Source organism: Mus musculus, chromosome 11, assembly GCF_000001635.26.
Source record: "Mus musculus strain C57BL/6J chromosome 11, GRCm38.p6 C57BL/6J".
In the NCBI taxonomy this organism is placed as follows: Eukaryota; Metazoa; Chordata; class Mammalia; order Rodentia; family Muridae; genus Mus; species Mus musculus.
In genome coordinates this window covers 29,178,080-29,195,355 of record NC_000077.6, presented here as the reverse complement: position 1 = coordinate 29,195,355, position 17,276 = coordinate 29,178,080, and the positions used below count along the sequence as shown (strand labels likewise).

At 37.3% G+C, this 17,276-nt stretch overlaps 1 protein-coding gene and 1 pseudogene across 7 annotated transcripts in view; both read right to left on the bottom strand.

The window, feature by feature from the left end:
• The window catches only part of Ppp4r3b (protein phosphatase 4 regulatory subunit 3B), a 47,822-nt gene that overhangs the window by 25,442 nt on the left and 5,104 nt on the right, over positions 1–17,276 (bottom strand). For 5 of the 7 annotated variants that reach the window (NR_156485.1, NM_134034.3, NM_001363358.1 and 2 more), the window contains exons 3-5: positions 12,811–12,909; positions 6,782–7,405; positions 706–783 (exon numbers count right to left, since the gene is read on the bottom strand). Coding sequence is in view for 6 of the 7 variants with exons in the window: in NM_134034.3 (NP_598795.2) it covers positions 706–783; positions 6,782–7,405; positions 12,811–12,909 (801 nt within the window). In the remaining variant the exon portion in view is untranslated. The remainder of the gene's footprint in view (positions 1–705; positions 784–6,781; positions 7,406–12,810; positions 12,910–17,276) is intronic. The other 2 variants (NM_001363361.1, NM_001363360.1) reach the window with 2 other exon arrangements.
• On the bottom strand, positions 15,784–15,921 carry Gm51940 (annotated as a pseudogene).

The window sequence follows — 17,276 nt, the reverse complement described above, 5'->3', positions numbered from 1 at the left end:
CAAGATCTGACGCCCTCTTCTGGAGTGTCTGAAGACAGCTACAGTGTACTTACATAAAATAAATAAGTAACTCTTAAAAAAAAAATACTAATTTTACAACCAGAAAACTTAGTAGTCCACTCAATAACTACCAAAGATAATTAAAATTTTTAAATTTAGTTTTGGTTTTTCAGGACAAAGTGTTTCTCTGTGTAGCCTGGTCTTGGAACTCACTCTGTAGATCAAGCTGGCCTTGAACTCAGAGATCTGAATGCCTTTGCCTTTCAAGTGCTAGGATTCAAGGTGTGCACCATCACGCCCGGCCAACACCAATTTTAATTGTCTTGCATTATTTTATAAAATCTGCAATTTGATTACATTTCAAAGTGGGCAACATCTGTTTAACAGTAATTGTTACTTTCACCTCTAAAATAGTTACCTATTAAAAGAAAAGCAAAACAAACTTGATGCCTCCTAAAACCTCTTTATAAATGTATCAAAAAGCTAAACTTTTCTAAGGAACCAAAAAATTTACCATTCATTTATTTTAGAAGTATTTTCCTTCTCCATTATGTAAATACCTACTACTATAAAAAAATCTGTAGTTCTGTCATGATATAAGGTATTCAAATTTCCCTGAGGAGGGACAATGAAGCACATGCCATCTCAAAGAGTTTACTGAAACATGTAAAAACAAGGTTTAGAAACTTTGAACAAGGAACTTACCAACTCGCGCCGTTTATCATCATCTGTAGCTTCATCTGTTAATTGTGCAAAAACTTCAGACAAAAACTTCTCATCTTCCTACATGAGAAGAAATAATCACTATGAAATACCAACAGAAGAATAGTTACATTATGCATATGCCTTACACAAAGTACAGCAAACAGAGACTAAAATTCAAAAGCATTTTCAGCATGAAACCTGAAGTGTGAGAATATAAGCAGTGTTTTCTGAGAACTGCTACTTCAGTTCCCTGCTAAGACACACTCAGCTGGAAATACTACCACAGGGCTACGCCGGGCCAACAGGACTTCTGGAGGTAGACAGTGAATTCATTTACTTGCCATTCGGAGCACTTTTCTAACTCAATCTTTACTTACTCTTAATTTGAACATATCTCAAATAAATCTGAGGATATCACTGTCAGTTCATATAGTACCAAAAAAAAAAAAAAAAAGAAAAAAAGAAAATAACACGATGGGGCTTAAGTAGTATATCAGTGAAGGGAGCTGGACTATGGCAGCAGGTACAAAGTCTTAAGGTGGGAATTTACAGAGCACTTTAATCCACGGCCGAGGATAAACTAAAATGACAAATCACCATGGTAATTGTATTTTGATAACTCCGATCTGTCTATCTCGGTCTTTTGATGGCAGGTGTTAATTTCTCTAAGTGCTCATTAAAAGAATACATAGAGCATGGGATCAAACCCACATCATTGTGCATGCTAGGCAAGCAATCTACCACTGACCTACAGATCCAGACCAAGTATGTGTGTGTGTGTGTGTGTGTGTGTGTGTGTACATATATGTATACACACACATACTCTTTTTATTTTCATTATAAAATTAATTTTGATGACTTTTTTTTTTTTTTTTTTTGGAGACAGGGTTTCTGTGTAGCCCTGGCTGTCCTGGAACTCATTCTGTAGACCAGGCTGGCCTCGAACTCAGAAACCTGTCTGCCTCCCAAGTGCTAGGATTGAAGGTGTGCGCCACCACTGCCCAGCATGATAACTTTTTAATATAAATTTGTATGTCTAAATTGTAGGAGTGATATTTACATCATAATTGTACTTGTTTTAGTTAGGCAAGTAATTTTCTTCAGTTTACCTATATTTTTCACAGTAAAAAAATATGAAGTAAAATCATATAATGTTGAAATTCACTTTAGATATTTGCTAAAAACAACTTTTGAAATTATGGTGCTTTTAAGCTTTCATTATATTCTCAAAACCCTTCCCTGTGAAATGTAATTTCTATAAATTTAAGTTAAATTAACATGTTTTAAAATACTTCTAATAGTAATATTTCTGACAAATAGTAAAATCAAATTACCAGATATAAAAGATGTATTTCAAGAATTTGTCCTTTAAAAATATGGATCATCAATTAACTAAGGATCTTAAACTGTTTCTGAAATAAGGTAGAGGACATATCTGTTGAAATACTGATTTCTCTGCCCTCATATCTTTTTCAATTAGACAAGACTTTGCAATGCTTATGTCTCAAGTTTGTGTAAATAATTCTTATCATCGATTCTCTGCCTTGTCAATACAAACTGACCACCCAATGGTTGGGCAGAAGAGAGAATAGGGAGGAACTTCTGCCAGCCAGGGGAAGGAGGGGGGTGAAGAGAGGGAGGGAAGGGAGGGAGAGAGAGAAAGAGGGGAGGGAGGGAGAGAGAAGGAGGGAGGAAGGGAGGGAGGGAAGGATAGAAGGAGGGGAGGAATAGAAATTCAGATTGGTCAAGAGGAGGAAGGAAGGAGTTCATGAGAGTTCAGCTTGAGAACAAGAGACCCTACTGTGTGCATGTTGGCTGGGAGATAACCAGATTATCTTAGGGGATTTAAGACAGGTCATTTAACTGCCCAGGTATTAAGGCAAAGCCTGAAAATAGATCTTTTCGTCTCTGCGTTGTTACTGGGAACTAGCTAGGATAAAGAAACACAGCAGCTGTACTAATTTACTACACATATTTGTATTAAAAACAACATTTAGACATGATCTGAAGACAAAGCTAGTAGTTTGCAAGTACCAGAGAAAGCATCAATGGGAAGTACTCAAAGACAAAGTATAAAGAGATAAATAGGATTTTTAAATCAGTCTGACTCAGAATGATGCTTCTTTATGTATTTCATAGAATCCTTTTAGACATTATATATTATGGCTTGATACATTTAGAGAACAAGCCTAATTAAAAACCCACTTCTATGAAATGTAATTTCTATCATTTCAAGTGGCTTGTTCTAAAAATATAATTGTAGTATCTGTTAAGTTTGTATTCCCCCATTCACATCCTTTATGTTTTGCCACGTATCTCTTAGACTAAATTTTCATTCTTTCCTCCTAAAGGGTTTTTAATGTTTCAGAATATTTTCAGAGGAGAAAGTTCCCATGTCTCAGTAAATGCAATCTTCTCCCTAAATTCTTTGTAAACAACTCAGCACTTATGAGGTGACAGCCGAAAGTGCAGGAACTATTCATAAATGCAATCTCAAATATGCTCACGGGGAGAATGTTGAGTCCTAGTCTATCTTCCAGTTTGTAATAAAGCACCATTTTCTGATTTCACTAAGTTACAAAGCACTATGTTTCAGGGTTCATTATTAGGAAGCATGGAACTGACTGCTTTTTCCTAAATCCTTTCTTCTCTAAGTCCTTAAAATTATCACTTTAGGTCATTTAAATTTTTCTTTTCTGTAAATCTTAAAAGCTTTTGTTTTTGTAAGACATAAGTGTCACAGTGTATGTGGGGAAACAGTTCTATATCAGGGCTGGTAGCTCAGAGTGTTTGTCTAGCAGTGAGATTGATCCTTAGCACCACTTTTGCTATCATAATGTAAAAGCAGGTAAAACAAACAATCATCTTTAAATGTGGTCAGTGTTGTAAAAACAACACTACTTTGAAGGTGCTCAGTCCAATTTTAGATTCCAGGAGATAGGAGCTAGTGAGTGGTAGAAATGGAGTTAGAACCTACTCCTGGAACTGGTGGGAGGACACACATTGCAATTGCAGAGACAAGAGTATGAGTCCCATCTACCTCAGGTAACTCACAATGACTTATTCTAGAGAATTCTATACCCTACTCTGGCCTCTATGAGCACTACAATCATGTGCACAAACCCATATACAGACCCACATGATTATAAAAACAACATCTTAAAAAATAAAAGTTCCTTGTGTATGCTCTTAAATTGAAGCATAAGAGCTGAAGAGAAGCAGGACCAGTCAATATGGGAAAGAGCAAATCATAATGAAATGGGTCTAAAGCACTCCCTGAATGCAAGGACACAACCTCACACATCAGTTTTTAAGAAGGCACTTAAAAACCTTATATATTTAACTAGAAAGCAAAATCAAAAGTTAGAGACATCTCAGGGCTGAAACCTCATTTTCTATAAATTATGGGGTGTAGGCCAGAGATTCTGATGGGTTGGCACTAAGTTCAACTCTTACCCGTGGACATTGGGAATATATGTGACATTTGCTGTCCTCTATCACTTCTGGGAGAAAGAGAAATTTAAACTTCCTTGTTCTGAAAGTGATCTTATCTTGTAGCTGCTTATAAAATAACCTTACTTTACTGGCTGCTAGCAATTTAATTTATGAAATATGTTTGAAGTATATTTTTCAAGTGTGGGCCTTGGGGTTTTTCATTTGTAGCCAAAAATTTCACATTAAGAAAATTCTTATCTGCTGGGTAGAGGTGTCATATGCCTTCAATCTGAGCAAATAAGGAGGCAGCAACAGGCAGATCTCTCTGTCTAAGTTCAAGGTTAGCCTGGTCTACAGAGTGAGTTTCAGGACACCCAGGGCTACACTGAGAAACCCTGTCTTGAAAAACTGAAAAAGAAAAAGAGAAAATTCTTATATTCCTATTATGAGCTGAGAGGTCAATGGGTATTACAATACATACCAGGAGCTCATAATCACACTAGTGCAGAGGTTCCCAATCTGTGGCTCTTGACCCCTCTGGGGCTCAATGACCCTTTAACAGGTCACATATTAGATATGCTGCATATCAGACATTTAATATATGATTCATGACAGTAGCAAAATTAGTTATGATGTAGCAACAAAAATAATTTTGTAGTTGAGGGTCACCACAACATGAGGAACAGTCTTAGAGGATTATAGCATTAGGGAAGTTGAAACCAGTGCACTAGTGCTTTCATAGATGTATATATGAAACATTTAAGATTGCTATCCTGTAACATCCCTGGGAGGAAGAGAAACGTTCTTGTTCTGAAAGTGGTCTTACCCTGTAGCAGTTTTGTTACATTTACATTTCATTAATATATTTCCATTAAACACACACACACACACACAAAGTTTATATAACTTATTTAAACTACTTTTTGGATAACTAACCTAACAGGCTATTACTTATATGTACTTTTGTTCTACCTCATTTTGGTTCAATGAGATATAGTGTGTTCAATCTCCCCTTATTTAACTCATACAACATATTAAAACTCACTTAAAAAAATATAGGTATACAAACAACATAGCTATCATGTATCTGGGAATATTTAGTATCTAATGAAACATTTCTTCATAGAAGCCTTGGAAGTGGGCTTTAGAAAATAAGCACTCAGCACTTACACGTATGTGCCAGCATACACACACACACACACACACACACACACACACACACACACACACACACTCTCTCATATGTGTGCACACAGGTTCAATTAAAAATAATAGAAATCAATTTTAGAGGGGGAAAAAGAGCATTTAAAGACAACTGGCTTCAGTCTTAATTTTTTTCTTCCTCCTACACTATTGGAACTAGATTTCAGTGTCACTGTAGGCAAGAAAAAGATAATTAAGTGGTAAATCTTAGAAAAACAGCAGGTAGTTTATAATTAATAACAACTTCATGGATCATAAATAAATACAAATTTCTTGGCTAGGTAGCATAAGCCTTTAATCCCAGCACTCAGAAGGGAGAATCACTAAGAGTTCAAAGTCTACATAGTCAATTTCAGGCCAGTCAAAGCTACTAGTGAGACCCAGTCTTAACAAAAACAAACAAACCCCCAAACCAAAAATAAAAAAAAAATTCCTTTAAAGTTTTGCTTTATATCATAAATTTCACAAATAAGAATTTTAAATATGTAAAGTGACATGCAAACTTTTACAAATATTTATAGCTTAGTTTCTATAACCTATTTAAGGTATTTTTAGCAGTGCTGGGAGCTGAGTCAGGGCCTTACACATGATAGGCACGCACTCTACCATTCAGCTGCATTTCTAGATCTTACTTTTCAAATATAAAAAAAGTTGTGATTTACTATTGTGGATCTGGAAACACTTCTAACGTCAGGCATTCAATTGAAAGCTATATTTGAGAATCTGATGTCCTTTATATTAACTCCACAGTATGACTTTATTTCCAACTTCCTGAGGCTGATTTTCTGTCTGCAAGTAAAATAGTATCCTGAAATGTACAGCAGGTCACATGACTGAAACCATTTCGCTCAGGAAGCTAAGAGAGGAAAATTAGAGGCCAGCAAAACACACACAGAGAAACCACAAAAATACCAGATCCTATTTACCATAAAATTAACCTAATATATGTATTTAACTTTCCTTATACCTATTACTGAAGAATAATGAAAAATTGATAGGTAGGGCCCAGGAGTGGTGGTACATGTGTGTAATCCCAGAAATTAGGAGTTATTCTCAGATACATTGTGAGTTCAAGATCAGCTTGGATTTCATGAGACCCAGGGCCAGGGAGATGGCTCAGTGAGTAAAAAGGCACTTGCTGTTAGGCCTAATGACCTAAGTTCAATCCTTGGGAGCCTCATGTTGGAAGGATAGAACCAACTCCTAAAAGCTGTCCTGACATGCCCACCAACAAAGTGCAGTATACATGCACATACATAATAAATGTAATTAAAAAATACAAAAGTACCTTATACTAACACACACACACACACACACACACATACATCGGCCATGCTTTCTACATTTGGTGGAACATTTAAATACAATAAATTTTTATCACCTGATTAAACTATTAGGAGCAAAATACTTGAAAATATGTGAAAAATAATTTACTTACCTGCAGCATGCTGACTATTTCAACTTTGTTGAAGAAAATAAAAGATGTAAGAGTAGAAAGGAAATTTTCTTCAAAAACAGATGGTGTAGGCAAAATGATGTCCTGAATGTACTGTACCCTGTAAGTCTGATGTATTTTTTGCCTTAGTTCCGAATCTGTTATTGGTATAACTTCCTTAAACTTTGCAGTTTTAGTTAAGAATTCTCTATGTCTTTTTGGCTGAGCCAAAGCAGGATCATATTCAAGGCATCCCACGACATCCATGATACACTCATCAGAAAACATTACCTCAAAAAGTGTTGCCTTATTTAGGAATAAGATTCCTCTAATAATTTCATACAGATGGTGTAAGCCTTCAGTGTTTTCTAGGTTCTCACAAGCTTGGAATAGCTGTAGTAGTTTTTTGATATAGCCTTCATTTTCCAAGGCCAGAGCCAGCTTTTCCCTACGGATAGGTGAGGAGAGAACTGAGGTAACTAAGTCAGCAATCTCTTCAAGTTTACTGAGTTCACATGCGGGCAGGTCAATTAGATGACTAGTTTCTGGCATTTCTTCAAATCGTTCTTCTTCAGATTCATCAATGAGGTCCTGTGTGACTTCTACTGATGGGTCCTTACCTTGAACCTAAAAATACCCAAGGAAAGCTGGTTATCTTAAAATACAAAGTAGATTAACACTGGAATCAAACCGCGTATCAGTGACCACTGAATTTAAGTAAAAATGCCTTGAAAACTGAGCACAGTTGTTCACCTGTAAGCTCAGTGATTGAGAGGTTAAGGCAGTAGAATCAGGAATTCAAGGCCAGTCTAGTTAAGAAAATGACTTTCTCAGGACTGGGGCAATGACTCAGTTGGTAAAACCCTTGCCATGGAAGCCTGAGGACCCTTAACGCCTCAAGTGGAGCCCTAGAAACCAACAATTCAGGACACGGCAGTGGGCACGTGTTTGTAATCCCACTGTGGGTGAGAAGAAAATGCAGAGGAGAAATAACAGAGGGCAAAGAAATGGGTAGATGACGATATAGTAAGAAACTCAATGCTGCATCTCTAAGGGTAAGAGCAAGAACTAACGCTGGCTCAATTATACCAGATGCCTGAAGGGAAAAAACCTTATTTATCAAGGTTTCTAGAACCTGGCCAAAGGAAGCCTTGTAAACTCTGAGTGCTCTGAGACATCTCATCATACAAAGCAGTGAGGAACTGGAACAAATCTATTGACTCTTACATTTTAGGTCCATTTACCACCATACTATTACTGTACAACAGTGATATTCTTGACTCAACTTTTATGTACATAAATTGTACGATACTGATAATCAAATATATTGGAAATTTAAACTAAAGCTTCCTGAGGATGTAATATTAAAAGACAATGACTGGCCTGGGGAAGACACAGATTTGTCAGGGGCTGGATTCACTTCTTTCTTTCATCTTTGAGACAGAGCCTCTCTTTGTAGTCCTGGCTGGCCTTGAATTCACAGAGATCCACTTGCCTGTCTCCTTAGTACTGAATAAAAATGTGTGCTATGATTTCTGGCCTTTTTATTAAGCAATTTTTTCCCTTTCCTTTCCTTCCTTTTTTCCCCCTTCTTTTCTTTCTTAAGACAGAATTGCACTGAACAGCCCTGGCTGCTCTGTAACCCACTTTGTACACCAGGCTGACCTTGAACTCACAGAGATCCATCTATCTCTACCCCAAGTCCTGGGATTAAAAGCATGCATTACCAAGTCTATCTTGGGTAATGTTTAAGTTAAACAGTGCTGATTTAAAAAAAAATCATTTTGTGTGTGTGTGTGTGTCTATGCCATAGTGCACACATGGAGGTCAGATGACAATGTGAAGGAGTCAGTTCTATTCTTTTACCATGTGGAGTTCCAGGAACTGAAATCAAGTAGGCCATCAGGAACAATTCTGAACAAGTACTGCAAGGTACAAATTGCAGTAAGTCAAAGGGAAAATAGTAATGGATTGTTTTAAAGTCTGTGTGTGTGTATATATATATATGAATAATTAAATGGGAAGTGGACACCCCAGTGCCATGGCATGTTTCAGAGAGATCAAAGTGATTCCCTGCTCCCACCATGAGTTCTTGGGATCAAACTTGGGTCATTAGGCTTGCAGATAAATGCCATCTCACTGGCCCATGTTTTAGTATGTCCACTTTACCTGGCTCCTTCAAATGTCAGGCATATTTATACTGCTTCTACTGTTTCTAAATGTAGATGCTTAGTCAATATGGCCATTTAAAATTTGCTTTAGAGGGTTGAAGAGATGTCTCAGTGGTTAAGAACGCTGGGTGCTCTTCTAGACGACCCTGGTTTCATTCCCACCCACAAGTCTCGCAACCATCTCCAACTCTAGGTCAAGAGATCCAACACTTTCTGGCCTTCTTAGGCATTGAAGGCCCATAGTACAGAGTCATAGATGTAGGAAACACATGATACACATATTAATCACCAAAAGAATTGTTTTACTTTTTCTCTGTCGGGAGATATTGTGGAGGTCAGAGGATAACTTGAGCAAGCTGATTCTTTCCTTCTACATGTGTTCAGAGGAATGAAACTAAGGTGGTAAGCACCTTCACCCACTGAGACATCTCACAGCCCTCTTGGTCACTTAGGTGGAAGAGCACTTTGGCCAAGGGAATATTGTTACCGAAAGGAAAATTTGTCCTTTGCTCAGTTCCTGATGGGCAACTTCTATGTACTTGCAATGTCCTATTTAAAAAGGCAGCTGATTACATGGAGTAATCAGTCTATGCATCATTCTATGCATACAATGTGTTTTATTTTGGTTTCTATAGATTATGAGGATCCTGACCTCTGAAGGAGCTGGAGTCTAAGGTCAACCAACATTATATGACTTATCTCCAGTGACAACCCTGGACACAAAAGCTTCGGTAAACTGCTCTGGCTGACAACGCTCACTGTGCTATTGCACACTGGGACTGAGAGATTTAAATGCTATCTGTATGACATTCAGAAGAAAGACTTGGAAACTCAAGTAGAGAACTCTCCTGGATATTTTGCCCTATGAGCTTCTTCCTATTTGGTGATTTAAATCTGTATGTGCTATTATAGTAGTAAACTGTAATTAGAAACAAGACTGTTATTTACTGAACCCCCCACCCCCACCCCCATTGGTATGGCTGAGCCCTTAGCACAGAGCTTTAATCCTTCTGGCTGGAATTCAAGATGCACCCATGTTTGAAAGTGATGTCTACTTGAGTTGCGGAGAAAGTGATGAATCAGAGAAAGACTTGACAGAATAGGATATACTCAACTCTCATGAGAACAGAGAAAAAAGGCTACTTAAGAGAGCACCATAGAAAAGAGGAAAAGAGAGAAAGAGAGGAGGCAGTTTTACTGGAAGACTTTTACAGAGACAGGCTGCAGAAAGACAACAAGCTAGACACAGGAGAAGACAGAACGAGTCAGAGAATAAGGAGGAGCTAGGTTAAACATACTGCTAGAGTTCGTTTGAGGCCAAACAAGGCCAAGAGAGAAGTCAGACTGAATCCGTCAGCTTGGAGAGAAAACAGCAGAGCCAAAATGTCAGAGTTGACCAGCCAGAGTTCAGAAAGCAAAAGAAAGGGTGAGCTTAGTACGTCTCAGAGCCTGAGAACATTATATGGAGGCTAGAAGCTTCCAGGACTAGACTTAGGTTAGCAGACTGAGGCAGTAATCATCAAAGACAACAATTACATTAGGTGAATAAAAGTTACTCTAACAGTTGAGTTCTTTTGAATATTTTCAATCAACTATTGTACCTAAAAGTGGTCTTGTGAACCTTCAGAACTATCTGAGTCAAAACATTAAGACAAAATTTTAGTAAAAATTCCTATGGCGGGGACAGCAAAATAGCTTAGCAGGGAAAGGCAGTTGATTCCAAGTCTGATGACATCAGTTCAATCTCTGTTACCTACAGGAGAGAACAGATCCCTGCCAAGTTGTACTCTAACCTCCATACATGTTCTGTGGCACATGTGTGCCCACACAATACATACAAACACAAGAAAAAAAAACTGAAATAATTAAAAATATTAGTACAAATATATGAAGTTTCAGTCGCATATATAATATATATATATATTTACACACACACACACACACACACACCATATATATATATATTTTTTTCCAAACCATATATTAAGTAGTAAGGGTTGAGTTGGGAAAGGTATAATCTAATATGCTGATTACTAAAAATATTATCTACTATGCACATCTATGTTGTATTATATAGATAAGCCAACACTGCAATTCTAAATAAAGTTGTATATACTTTTCTAATATTTGAAGCTTATCATCTTACAAAGTTACCTTTATATGTTATAATCTATATTCCAAACAACTTTATAAATGTTTCCATAGTATTCTCTTATTTTTATTAATTTAGTGATTTTAACAGTTTTATATTTCAAGTGTGTTTTTACATAGATAAAAGTCACTTCGTGGATTAAAGTGTAAACTAAGACCAGAGTATCAAATATTTGCTGAAAATACATTACAGGTAAACAATTTTGATCATTTTTTAGGTCTGAAATAGTAATTTATAGAGAATCTCATATGCTAAAAATACAGCTGCTTTTTAGAGGAACACATGAAAGAAACAAAATAAAAATTATTCACAGGTTTAAAGACAAGTAACAATTTCAATTTTATTCCATGTATATTTTGACGAATATACGAACACTCTATTGGATGTTTGAATACCAGAGTTCTGTTATTTAATAGAATATATATTAATAATGCTCAGTAACAATATGTAATAAGATTCTGGAAAAAGAAACCTTCCTGCTAAAATTTTACTGATCAAGGGCTACACATCATTGGTAATAGGAGATTCACTTTGTTTTTGGTTTTTTTTGAGCTTCTCGTGTAGTCTAGAGTGGTCTCAAATCTCATCTCCACCCCGCTCCCCCAACCTGAGATGACCATAAACTCTTGATCCTCTGGTTTTCATCAGTGTCCCTGGCTACAGTTTCTTGAAGTATGTGTCACAAATTAAAACAGCCAAGGAAAATTGGATTTCAATTAAGAATCACTAGAAGAGCCTGGGTGTAATGGTTCATGGAAACTCAGTTCTTGGGAGGTTAAGATTGAGGATCACAGAGAGTTTGAAACCAGTCTGAAAATGCAGTGAAATTTGATCACAAATAGAATCACAGAGAAAAGCTCAAGTGAGAACGGTAACAGTCAAACAACAATAAAATTAATCCATTGGAAATAAAGACCTGTACTAGGTAGTCATTGAAACTGATCTGTTATAAAAAAAATTAAAATTCCAGTTACCAAGTATCATAGCCAAAAAACATCTAAGAAGACAAGGAGATGTGAGAGGTACAATGTGGCAGCATGAGAAAAGTAAACGGACATTAAGGAAAAGCTTAGTTGTAAACAAAGCATGGGTTTTAGATAATAGTACTACTAACTATCACTGAATCAATTGCAAATAATGTTCCGTATCAATGTGAGGGGTAGCTGAGTGCAGGTGTTGTCTGCTATACAGGAAGACTACACTATTAGTTCATTTTCCAAGCCCCATTCCCCTTCTGAGGTTTCATTGCTTAGGCTGACCAAACCTCCTATGAAGCTGATCCTTCTGCCTCTGAGCCTCTTGACTTTGCCTCCTGACTGTTGGGGTTAGGGTTTCATCAGTGTTGAAGCTGACCCCAGGGCCTCCTGTATGCTAGGTAAGCACTCTACCTCAATGAGTTACAGTCATAGCCTTGTTTACATAAAAACCCTAAAAATTATGATGATGTTGTTGCTGCTAATAATTTTAAGTGAAATAATCAGCTGCAATAAAGAGTCCAAGACCGAGGCTATAGGTCAGTGTCAGAGCACTTCTTTAGTATGAATTAGGACCTGGGTAAGGTCCACAGAAATATACATATAAATATCCATGTTAGAGCATTAAAATCTCACAGTTACCTTTCCATACTTTAATACATTCTTCCGAAGTGAAAAGAAAAAAATGAATAATGTACACAATCACAGTTATAAAGATACATTAAAAAAACTTACTTGACAAATTTTTTCCCAAATTTCATCACAGCCAGCTTTTTCTTGAAAACTTAGAGCCAGATCATAGTTTTCAGCTTCTGACCAAACAATTAATGTATCCTGTTAAAAAAAAAAACAAAACACTTCTCAATACCATACAGGAAAAAAATGTATCTATAAAATATAAACAGAAAGTCAAGAGCAAACTGACAGTTAAAGTACATTCACCTGATATTGCACATCTATAAAGTATTCTGCTGTGCTGTTAACATTTTGTAATATACTTTCAATGCAAGAGAAACTCTGATATTAAAGATGATACTGAACAATTTTCTAAATAAGCTAAAATAGATTAGCAGGCTCTAGGTAATCCTTCTTGAGCAAGATTGCAGATACTCCAACCATCTATTTTCTGTTATCTGGAAAGTCAGCCACTCCATTCATCAATAACTTACATTCCTACCTTTTCACTTCTTGTTACTGTATGTGTGAATGTTTGCATGTGTGGCCCGACATGTGAATACTTGGCGCCCAACGGTGGTGCAGAAAGCTTACAAGTCCGGCTTTTCTGGCAGTGGAAGTAGGCTTTCAGAGTTCCAACACCAGCATCATCCCAGTTTGCTATTTTTGGTTCATGGTATGAAACATGAGCCTTGAGCTCTCAGTTGTTCTTTCCATGCATCCTGCTGCCATGTAATAGTGATGGACTCTTATCACACTGGGACCTGTAAGCCCCGATAAACCTTTCTGTAAGTTGCTGGTGTTTAGTTGCAGAAATAGGAAAGTAATGCAGACACTGGTACAAGGGAATGGACTACTGCTGTGTAGAACTTGACTATGTGACTATATTTTTTCAGAAAACTCAAGAATTTCGGAAGATGGACTAGAAAAATAAGTTGATGTTGTAAGCAGAGCTTTATGGACCATCATAGTAGAAGCCTGACAGAGTAATGCTGAGAGCCAGGTGTAGTAGAGGAATGGTTCAAGAGGTTTCAGAGGGCCGCTGGGCATTGGTGGAGCACACCTTTAATCCCAGCACTCGGGAGACAGAGGCAGGCGGATTTCTGAGTTTGAGGCCAGCCTGGTCTACAGAGTGAGTTCCAGGATAGCCAGGGCTATACAGAGAAACCCTGTCTCAAAAAACAAAACAAAACAAAAAACCAAAAAAACCAAACAAACAAAAAAAGAGGTTTCAGAGGGGAACAATATTAATACTTGGGCTAGAGACTGGTCTTGTGATATTTGGTAAGAAAGAGGGTGGCTGCTTTCTGTCCTGTGCCTGAGGCTAAATTAAAAGGTAATGGGCTAATTTCTTTTCCCGAGATTTCAAACCTAATCCTCACACTGATTCTATGGCATGGTTATTAGTAACATTCTTATGCAGGAATACAATGAAAGAGAGTAAGTGGAGTAAAAAGAAAAACAAAATGTAGTATTTGACAAGAAAAAGTACTAGGAAGCTTGTTATACCCAAGACAAACAAATGAGCTTAATTAAGAGAGGCTTGATCTGCACTAAATAAAGGGAAGGGTGCTGTGTTAGTTTCTTTTCTATTGCTTTGAAGAGACACAACCAAGGCAACTTATAAAAGGGAGTATTTAACCGAGGGCTCACAGACCCAGAGGGTAGTACAGAACCCCTGAGAGGTCACTGCACGAAGCTGTGGAAATGAAGCCTGAGCTGAGACTCCCAAATGTTGAAGATGCCAAGTGCCAGAAGTGTGGGATAACTGCCAAGGAAAGCTGTACACAGAGAATGAAACAGCCCAAAAGAGAGGCAGGGAGCAAAGCTGGAGAGGAGAAGCCACTTAATCCCTTTTGCGCTCAGACATAAGCTACATGGCACTTTGGAGTCTGTCTTGGTGAGTTTGCTTTGGTCCAGGGTTTTTTGTTTTTTTTTTTTTTTACTATGCTCTCATTCCTCCCTTTTGGAATGACATTATATATTCTATGCCATTTTAGGTTCAAAGCATGTAATTTGTTTTTTGGTTTTAGAGGAAGTTGCAGTTAAGAGATTGCTTTGAGTTTCAGAACAGACTTTGAACTTTTAAACAGTGTTAAGACTGTGAAAGACTAAGGACTTTTAAGTTGAACTAAACACATTTTGCATTATTGCACGGCCAAGAGACTACGGATGCTGGGGAGCAGAATGTGGTGGTAAGTCTCTTCTAGTCTCTGGCATTTGAATATTGGTGCTAGAAGAGTATGGCCCATCACCAATTTGCAGAAGGAATAACCTAAGGTCTATTCTTCAGAGTATCCTCCATTTTGCTCCTACTTTAAAAAAGGTTAGGTTGTCACACTCTGTAATAAGAAACTAAGGTTAAGATTTTAGTTTAAACACACATTAAATTCACTATGTAATAATCTAACAAAATGAATAGGGTTGTTTTGGATACAAAGTAAAATTCTACTTTAAAAAAATATTGGGGAAATCCACTTAGGAAAGCTATCATCTCAGGCATCATTTCTATAGTTCGTCCTTAGAGCTGTTTCTCTGTGTAATGCACTGAACTTCTTTGAATGTATATTCAAGGACATCTACCCACTGGAAGAGATCACGCTAGTCTTTGTACAAAACAGTAAAAACCTTTAAGATTTTTTAAAAAAGAAAATCACTTTAGGAGTTAGAGTGATGTTACACTGGTTGCTCTTTTGGAGGACCAGGGTTCAATTCCCAACACCTACATGGCAGCTCACAATCACCTTCTCCAGATCTAGGAGATCTGAAACCTTCTCCTGGCTTCTGAGGATGCTGCCCACACAGTGCCCAGACATTCATAAAGTCAAAACACCATACACATAAAATACAAAAACATCACTTAAACCCATCTGTCTAATACTAATACCCCCATGATTACCTAATTTGATTGCCTAATCGGTTTCCATTACAGAGTGACCCCAACCCCAAATATTATTTCATTTATTGCATTCACCAGCACCCACAAACTGATGTTATGTATTTTGGATCATTTCTTTCTTTTTTTGTTTGTTTCAGAGGCAAGTGCAAACTAAGTCCCCCACTACCACATTAGGAAAACTGCAGGGTCAGCACATCTGGAGTGCAATGGATAAGTCTCATCTTGGGAAAACCACCTTTGTGATCATGGTATCTACCCTGTCAGGTAACTGAAAAACTCTTTCTAGGATTGGGAGGTAGGTCAGTGGCAGAGTGCATGTGCAAAGTGCTGGATTTGATACCCCCTCCCCCTTGGTACTACAAACAAAGCCCAGAATAAGTTATGTCTTCAAAAAATTTCAAACTTAATTAAAAAAAACAAACAACCCTAAAGAAGACTCAGATCAGTCCATAAACAACATCCTACTGGTCCAATGAATAAATGTGGACAGTTCTACAATGCTGTCTAAGTTTTGTTCTTACTCTGTCTACTAAGGGGGTGTGCTGAAGCTAAAAGTTCATTTTATGTTTCTTAAATGAGGATCTACTTTCCAAATCAAACCTTACCACCAGCTCTAGATGTTTAATGTTAAGACTTCATTTATTTCACCCACTTTCAAGCTTAAATAAAACAAACAAACAAACAAACATGGGGGCGGGGAAGACTCAGAATAGCATATGGAATGCTATTTATTATGTGTGCTTAAGAAATGGAGAGTGAGGGCTGGTGAGATGGCTCAGTGGGTAAGAGCACCTGACTGCTCTTCCAAAGGTCCGAAGTTCAAATCCCAGCAACCACATGGTGGCTCACAACCATCCATAATGAGATCTGACTCCCTCTTCTGGAGTGTCTGAAGACAGCTACAGTGTATTTACATAAAATAAAAATAAATAAATCCAAAAAAAAAAAAGAAATGGAGCGTGAGTCTACATACTTAGTGTGAGATGATGACCTGTAAGAAAACAGAAAGGTGATGTGCACACTGGCCCACACTTTTAACTGTATCACTTAGGAGGCAGAGACAGGCCCATCTTTGTGAGTTTGAGGACAGCTTAGTCTACATAGTAAGTTCCAGGATTGCCACAGCTAAATTGTGAGACCCTGTTTCAAAAAACCCAGCCAACCAAAAATAATAAAAACAAAGAAAATGGTAATAAGGGTGACTGTTAGTAATACAAACCACATGGACTAGAGGTAGGAGAGACTTCAATAAATACTTTTGAATTACCCATGCCAACACATGCACATTAAAAAAAAAAAAAAAAAAGCTTTATTTTGATAATCAAGCCTCAAACCAAAAGCTCAATGTAAGCCTACTCAACTTCATGCACTTTCTGGAAAGAACTATTACTTTCTTGGCCCCAAACACTAGACAGTAATAGCAATAGTTACAGTCATAGTAACAGTACTACTAGTAGTAATAATACAAACAGGACAGCAGCCTCTGATTTCTTCTTTGATGTTTTATCATTTACCATGTCCTCTAGCAACTTCTTGAAAACATATCAGAGTTACATTTCTTCAAGTCTATCACAATTATTACAAGAGTTTCCCACTTTTGTTCCTCCATGTTCCTCTCATCTAGTAT